General features: G+C 36.3%; 1 protein-coding gene across 2 annotated transcripts in view; it reads left to right on the top strand.

Annotated features, from left to right (window-relative positions):
• The window catches only part of LOC137640189 (cylicin-2-like), a 10,088-nt gene extending 3,152 nt beyond the window's left edge, over positions 1 to 6,936 (top strand). For both annotated transcript variants that reach the window (XM_068372721.1, XM_068372722.1), the window contains exons 2-9: positions 1 to 94; positions 536 to 577; positions 1,584 to 1,779; positions 1,904 to 2,162; positions 2,320 to 2,577; positions 3,909 to 4,055; positions 5,788 to 5,928; positions 6,131 to 6,936. The exon at positions 1 to 94 is cut by the window's left edge and continues 78 nt beyond it. In XM_068372721.1, the coding sequence (XP_068228822.1) occupies positions 1 to 94; positions 536 to 577; positions 1,584 to 1,779; positions 1,904 to 2,162; positions 2,320 to 2,577; positions 3,909 to 4,055; positions 5,788 to 5,928; positions 6,131 to 6,292 (1,299 nt within the window). In that variant the 3' untranslated portion in view covers positions 6,293 to 6,936. The remainder of the gene's footprint in view (positions 95 to 535; positions 578 to 1,583; positions 1,780 to 1,903; positions 2,163 to 2,319; positions 2,578 to 3,908; positions 4,056 to 5,787; positions 5,929 to 6,130) is intronic.
• The last annotated feature ends 564 nt before the right edge of the window (positions 6,937 to 7,500 follow it).

Genomic DNA, 7,500 nt, shown 5'->3' with positions numbered 1-7,500 from the left:
GCACATGAAGAACCTGCCATCGAAGATGATGAACTGGAGCCAAGTAGAGTGCAGATGGCCAGAGCCCTAGCAAGCCTTTTCGACGAAGAAGATTGTACGTAACTATGTATTATTGTTTATTTTCTGTCTTTTCAGAAAAATAAATTCATTTCTCAATTGTTTCGCTTCACGATGAAAAAAATTGGAAGTATAGCAACTTATTAAGAATAAGTCAATCGCTTTTAAGTAAAGTAACATAAAATAGCCATGAATATTTCCTTGTCAGATCTAGTTCTCAATTACAACGGCTGTTTACAGACAGTTTGGATGCTTTCATATCTAGCTATTGAGAAGAGTCAAATATCTGCCTGATTGTTGCATGTGATAAGACTGCTGCTACTGTACTTAGGAGCATAAATGATACGTTTGTATGAAAGAAATGTCAGGCATAAAAGAGTTGTTTCTTTGCGTTTATGTTTCTTTCTGTATGGGAGAGTGTGAGATAAACAGAGAAGGGCACTGTCTAAAAATAACTACTGTATATTCTCTTCTGTAGACGCAGAAGCTGCAGTTGAGAAGGAAAATAAACGCCAAGCACGTAAGTATCATTCTAGGCCTTTTTTTAAAACTTATTTTGAACTGAAATCTTTGAATTCGATGATAAAGTTGTTTTTCTTCTCAATGTACGATTAAATACACGATGGCATCGTCTACTTTGTGGTGTCTTTCGTCTTCTTCTTACCATCTTTAACACATTTCTATAAGGATTAATAGTGTACTCTATTAATCCTGTTTCTATATGGGGTCGCCGTTATTAATAAGTAATCTCCATCGATTTCTGTTCTGTGCTTCGTTTTCGTCAATACTTTTCCAGAGCAAATCATTCCTTACACAATCCTGCTATCTCTTTCTTGGTCTTCATTTCTTTCTTTTACCAAAAACTCCATCGTATGTCTTCCAACATGATGTTCATCTCTTCGTAACAAGTGTCTAAACCATCTAAGGCTTTCCTCCTCTGTTTTCTTTGATACTTCAACAACCTTTGTTGATCCTCTTATATGCTCATTTTGAATCTTATCCTCTCTTATTACTCCAGATATCCATATCAGTATTCTCATTTCTACTATATTCATTTTCTCCTCTGTTATCCTCATACTTGCTGTTTCTGTTCCATCTAACATCTCTGGTCTTATAGCTGTCCTATAAACATTTCAATTTAATTTCAGAGGAACATTCTTATCACAGAGAACCCTAGATGCAGATTTCGTTTTCTCATCCTGTCTGGATCTGATGTTTCACCCCTTCATCCATGCTTCCACTGGCCTCTACTATGGACCACAAATCTTGAACAACTGTACTGCCACACATATATTCAGCCTTTGAACTGCTTATTCTCAATCCTCTCCTCTCAAGTGCTGCCCTCCAATTACCTGTCATTCAAATACTTTAAATCTTAAGTGTTCTTGAAATCTACTTCATATTTCTTACCGTTTTTGTGAAGGATCTTTGTTTTTGTCTCTGCTGTTATTCTTACTAACTATGGTAGATTTACTCCAGGCTTGGCACTGCAAAGATATATTACAAGAACCATTTTTATATTATAGGTGCTCGCGGTGAAGACGTTGCGCAGGAAAAGGCTGTCACCATTGACGCTAAAGAACAAGCGCGTTATAATAATTTCATTGACGCCTTCCTTCGAAGACTCAACTCTTATGCCCGCAGCCAGTTCGATCCTCTTTCCGTTGGACTGGCCAAAAAGGCTAAAAAGGGCAAGACCTCGAAGTCAAAGAATGATAAAAAGTGAGAAAATTAACATGTCATTTCTGAATAATGAAATAGGAGGAGTAAATGGTTTCTTTAACTTTTCTTTGATCTGCGTTGTAAAAACTAGATCTTTATTTCTAATATCTGTGTTGGCTTGCAGGAAGAAACCCAAAAAGGCCAAAAAGGACGGAAAGAAACCTGGCAAGGGAACCAAGAAGGGAAGGCATCCAAAAGACCTCGATTTAGACGAGGTCGCTCTATCAGAAAGTGAGCCCGAAGTACTGGAGGAGGTAACCCCACTGGAGGAAGAAAGTCACCAGGTTGCCAAGAGGGAAGTTGATGAAATCGAAGTATTTGAGATTGACGAAGAAGAAGAAGAAGAAACTGATCTTGATGAAGAGGATGACGAAGTTGAAGAGGTTAGTAGCCTTAGCAGTCAAAAATATGGTTTTTTAAGCAAAATGAAAATAATCTGAATAAGTTGCCTCTATGAATAGATTTGTATGGATTCAAATAAAGCATTGTTTGATATAAAGATCAAAGACACAATAGGTCTAAATTATATATCCTTTGCAGGAATCTCTTGTCCGAGTCGCCCGCGAAGCTGAAGATGCTGCTTCTGATACCGAAGATGTTTCCCGTCGTGGCAAACCAGCCAAAAGTGGTAGGAAGGGCGCTGCCAAGAAAGGAGGCAAGAAGAAGGGAGGCAAAAAGAAGGGAGGAAAGAAAGGTGGAAAGAAAAGTACAAAGAAAGGAGGAAAGAAAGGTGGAAAGAAGGGTGGAAAGAAGGGTGGAAAGAAGAGTGGAAAGAAAACCAAGAGATCAACAAAGGGGGTAAGGCATTCAATCAGAAGTTATGTTATCTATACTCAACACAGTAATAAATGACTGAGAAAGGAGAGCACTGATGCCACCTCTCTATAGATAAGTTGTCTGCTCTCCAACCACTCCCCCCTCACCGTCTGTCTCCTCCAATTTATCAACAATTCTCTCTGGTTATCCCTTCTGACACTCAATTGTTTATATATTCATAGGACTGTTTTTGTTAATAACATTATCACATTTAGCTTTCATTCATTATTACACCTGTTATTCATGATGATGCCCAAATTGTGCCTTTCTTCTACCCCTCCTCATCATTCACCTCCCTCACCCACCCCCCATCACCATTCACGTAACTCTAACCGACCATCCACGTTGTTCACTTTTCCATTTTATCATAGACTCTGTTTCTTTTTCTTGCATACTTTATCCCTTCCCATCAGCCTAGGCTTTGCATTCTTCACAGCTCAATCTATAAACCTACTGTTGCTCACTGTCCTTGGGGTTCCCTGCCCAGAGAACACCAACCCCATCCCCTCCTCCCCACAGACAGTCACACACCACACTCACTTGGCGGGAAACCAATTTCTTTAATTCATTACCTATTTTTCTTACCCTTCCTTTAACCAAAGTACACTGCTTCTCTGAGTTAACACTTCGTTATCTCTATTAGGTCTTCTCTTCCTATGTCATAGAAATTAACCCCCTTACAGATTTGTTCTCATTCATTGCGAATATGTAACCTCTGGCACATGTGCATGGGAGGGACCCATTCATATTCCATGGTTAGGGTAAGGGGAAACCTTTACAAAGAAAACTTCCTTCAATTTGCTTCAGTGGTGGTATGGAACAAAATTGTGTTACAATTTTGGAAATACACAAATTTATATAGAAAGAGAGAAAAAAAGACAGACAGAGATGAAAGTTAAGGAGGTGGAACGGGGTTGAAAAATAGGCCATCCGGTGTTCTGTGGAGATGTGGCAACAGTTAAGGAATCCATTTGAGACCCTGTGGCCTCTCGTATCAGCCATTTTTCGCTGCATTGAATATGGTAACGCTAATATTCTGTAAAGAATATTAATTTCAAATGTGCTTAATATAATTCAATAATGGTCAATATTACTCCCACAAAATCCTCACAATCATTTTACAATATGGTGTTGAAGCTCTAAGCAATGTGCAAAAATATTTTAGATGTGAAAGTATGTATCAATTTTATTTCACTCTATACCTTAAAATCAGTTCTCTGAGTTTACTTAAACTATTTTCTATTATGATTGTTGTAGAAAAAAAGAAACTTGGAATTTAAAGGTCAGTCTTACAATACCGTGTCTCATTACAGGGCCAGGCACGCACTTCCCGAGCAACCGTTAAGGGACTTTCTTCCATTCGGAGGTCTGGCGATGTTGTGGTTGTCAACAGGAATGGAAAGAAGGAACTGAGAACAGCGATCACTCTTGGACCAGTTGAACTTTCATTGAACAGAAAAGTAAGTGGACAGGTTTTCCGGTCGTGGGCATATTAAGATTTTGAAAATGGAAAATATCGTGATAGGAAGTCCTTACCATTCCACCAATATCTTAGATACTCAATGAAAAGTGGTCTATTATTTTAGTATACCCTAATAATTTTCATTGTTAGCGTATTCCTCTAAATGAAAGAAATAAAATGGGGGATTGTTTGTTCATATACTCCAAACACCAGGTATTAATTTCAAAACAGTATGACTGAACGAGCAGTAAGATAAGAGAAGGATTGCTAGCTACTCATATAATGAAGACAGAATTTTTTTCCAATAACTCTTGAAGAGTTTATCCAACTACTGTACTTTCAACTACTGTATTAATTGAGCTAGATTAAAATCTGGTTTTTATCCACTAATTTTGTGACGGGATTAAGCTTAAAGGATCCTTTTACTTTTGACATGGGGTTGTAACAATTATTTTCTAACAATACATCTGAAAATGGTGATAAATTGTGACCTGTGGTTATATTTGACCTAACTACATCATCTTTTGTATAGTAACGATAACATTAGCTAGGACCTAAGTTGATACACAGAAAAACTTTAATTTTCTAACCAATCACAAGTATATTGGTTCCTCAGTGATAATGACTTCTGATATAATTTCATGAAGTGGTTATTTAGAAAGACCAACTGACTTATCACTTGCCATCTCAAGTAATAACTTGAATTTGATGAACATATATAAGCCGTCAATCATAACGAAATAAATCAACAGTCATACAGGCTAATGTATCAACCAGAAGCAAAATTGATACAACCCTCAAAAATTAAAAAAACTTAACTTACCACCTATTATCTTACTTCACTAACCACAGCATAAAATGGTCACGAATCAAAAGTTTAAACTAATCTATACTCTAACAAGTTCACTAAATTGTTTTTTTTTTTTTTTTTTAATAAACAAAGCTAATTTCGAAATGAATTATCAGTAGTTTAAACTGACACGTCCAGTCTCATGGTAAACTGAAACTTTAGTTATTATCTTAAATGATCATCCATATATGAATATACTAATAAATCAAAGGAGCTCTACATTAAATATTATTCATTTATCACAAGGAATTGAATAATTTAACTTAAACTAACTAATAAAGGGAGACAAACTGAATAAAGATTCATGAAAAAAGTAAAGGATTCCATTCCATCACAAGCAATAAAACAAACTGTTCAACAATAACGGCTTAAATGGATTTAATGAACAAGTAAATTAAACGATTGAACTCTATAAGGCATAAATTGACTCACATACCATAGGCTGAAACAGATGCTTCAGCAATAAAAATAAAAGTAAACTTCCATGAAGAAGCATCTTATTAACGTTACTTATCCTTATCCTTAACGACTTAACTCTAACCAATGTATAAAACCAAAACAGGTTTGGAGACTCGATCATTCTCTTCATTTCTGTCCTGTTTGTATAATTTCATGATTTTAGTAATGTGCTGCAAAAGACAAAAATAATCCCTCTGTACTAACAACCACCCTAACCTGAGATGTCCTTACTAGCAAATGGTTACTAGATACTTTTCTCTCTTTTTCTTGTGAATATTGATTTATAACCTGTATTTTAAGAAAAGCATTTTATCACCACGTTAATTTTTGCTACTCATTAATAAGTTGTAGCTATTGGTTCATTCATTTAGCAATATCCTGCAAATGTTAACTTATCGCTCTTCACTATGTTTGCCCTCAGTTCGGTAAGGGAATGAGTGCCACCACCAAAGAAGCAAGGGCCATTTCACCCGAACTCACTGGTAAACTGTACATCCAAGTGGCCGAGAATGGAAAAGTTAAGGTCTCCAAATTCTACGTCGCTCGTCCAGCTATTGTCCAAGTATGTAGAGAGCTCACTTTAATCTCTTCATGAGACCCTTATGAATCCATTTATAATTTTCAAATTACTCACATCCCACTTGTTACGGGTAGCTTAGGACAAATATATTTTCATTGCATAAATTTCGTATTAAGTGTATGATAGTACTTTAATATATTGGCCTAGTAACTAGTTTCTAAATTCTTCCATTCTTCATAAACAGGTCGATGGAACCCTTCACAAGACAGATAAGGATGGCAAGAAGGACAACAACTTCATGGAGAACTCCCTCAACAGGATCTCCCCAATCGCTAGCCATAAGCTGATGGTCGCCAGCCGAAAGATTCTATCTACTGGTGAAGCTAAGAGCAATGCAGAGGAGTAAAAAGAGAACGCAGTTGATTCGTTAGAAATGAATGGATTTCTATGACTTAAATTCTAAAAAGTGGAATTGCTGGAAATTCAGTTTTCGTTTTCTCTCAGGGTTTATTTTGGTTCTTGTTTTTTTCATAGTTGATCTCACATTAAATGTTATTTGTTTCCGGCCTTTAGGCTCTATGTGAGGTTACACTAAATCAATCCTCATCAATTGTTCCCATAAAAAAGTATAGAAAAACAATAAAAAGTCAGAAAATTACAAAATGTAAGAAAATAAAAGTACCTGACAGATCCTCTTCAGAATGTGCACTTCTGAAGATCTTCTGACAAGTTTATCTTGGACCTAAAAGGCAGCCGACCTCAAACGCTTGACCTCTGACCACGAAACTGACCACCGCCGTACTCTCTATCTCAGCAAGCTCTCTTAAATTCATCCCCTGATTAAGAATAAAAAAGGAAGAAGAAAGGGAAGAAGAAAGGGAAGAAGAAAAAGAAAGAATTAAAAAGTGTTGAACGTAAGAAGAAAAATATGAAAGCCTTCGTGAGATTCCTTATGAATCCTTTTATACCATTTTGGCCTTTATAGGACTTTGGAAGGAATCTCCCGAGCAGAGGTTGACTTGAAGAGGCCACAAAGATGAGGTACAAAGGATTCTGACGCATCGGTCTGCCATCAAAGAAGAAACTTGACGATACAGTGAAATATCGATACATTGTCTCTTGCCCCACATTTGCTCTGTAGCCCACAGCGAGCTGGTACTCGCATCATTATATTTATTTGTTATTAATTTATTGTTATATCATTAGTAAAGTAGGCTAAGTATAACATTGATTTTTTTTAACCCTCAAAAAAGAAAAAGAAATAACGTGTGTATCATGTTGACCCCAAAAAATAAGTAAGAAATAAGGCTAAGACTGGGTGATGCCTACACAGGACACAAGTAGTCTGCTGTGATCTTTCCCAGCTATGGATAAAAGAGAGTATTTTGCTTGTACTCAAAACAATGATGAAGTATTGAGAAGAAAATTAGTGTATCATCATAATAGTATGGAAAGAATAAAATTAGAATAAATTCTGAATTGATTTCTAATTTACATTTGAAACAAACAAGAAAGGAAACCGAAGTAGTTTGTTATTCTAGGGTTTTTTTATTGATTAAATGAGTGATTAGGTTTATGGGTGCTGATTATTCTGGTCAACGAAAATTGGATTAT

The sequence above is a fragment of the Palaemon carinicauda genome, chromosome 4 (genome assembly GCF_036898095.1).
Source record: "Palaemon carinicauda isolate YSFRI2023 chromosome 4, ASM3689809v2, whole genome shotgun sequence".
Lineage (NCBI taxonomy): Eukaryota > Metazoa > Arthropoda > Malacostraca > Decapoda > Palaemonidae > Palaemon > Palaemon carinicauda.
The sequence above is the reverse complement of the archived record's forward strand: the minus strand, read 5'-3'. Positions and strand labels throughout refer to the sequence as shown.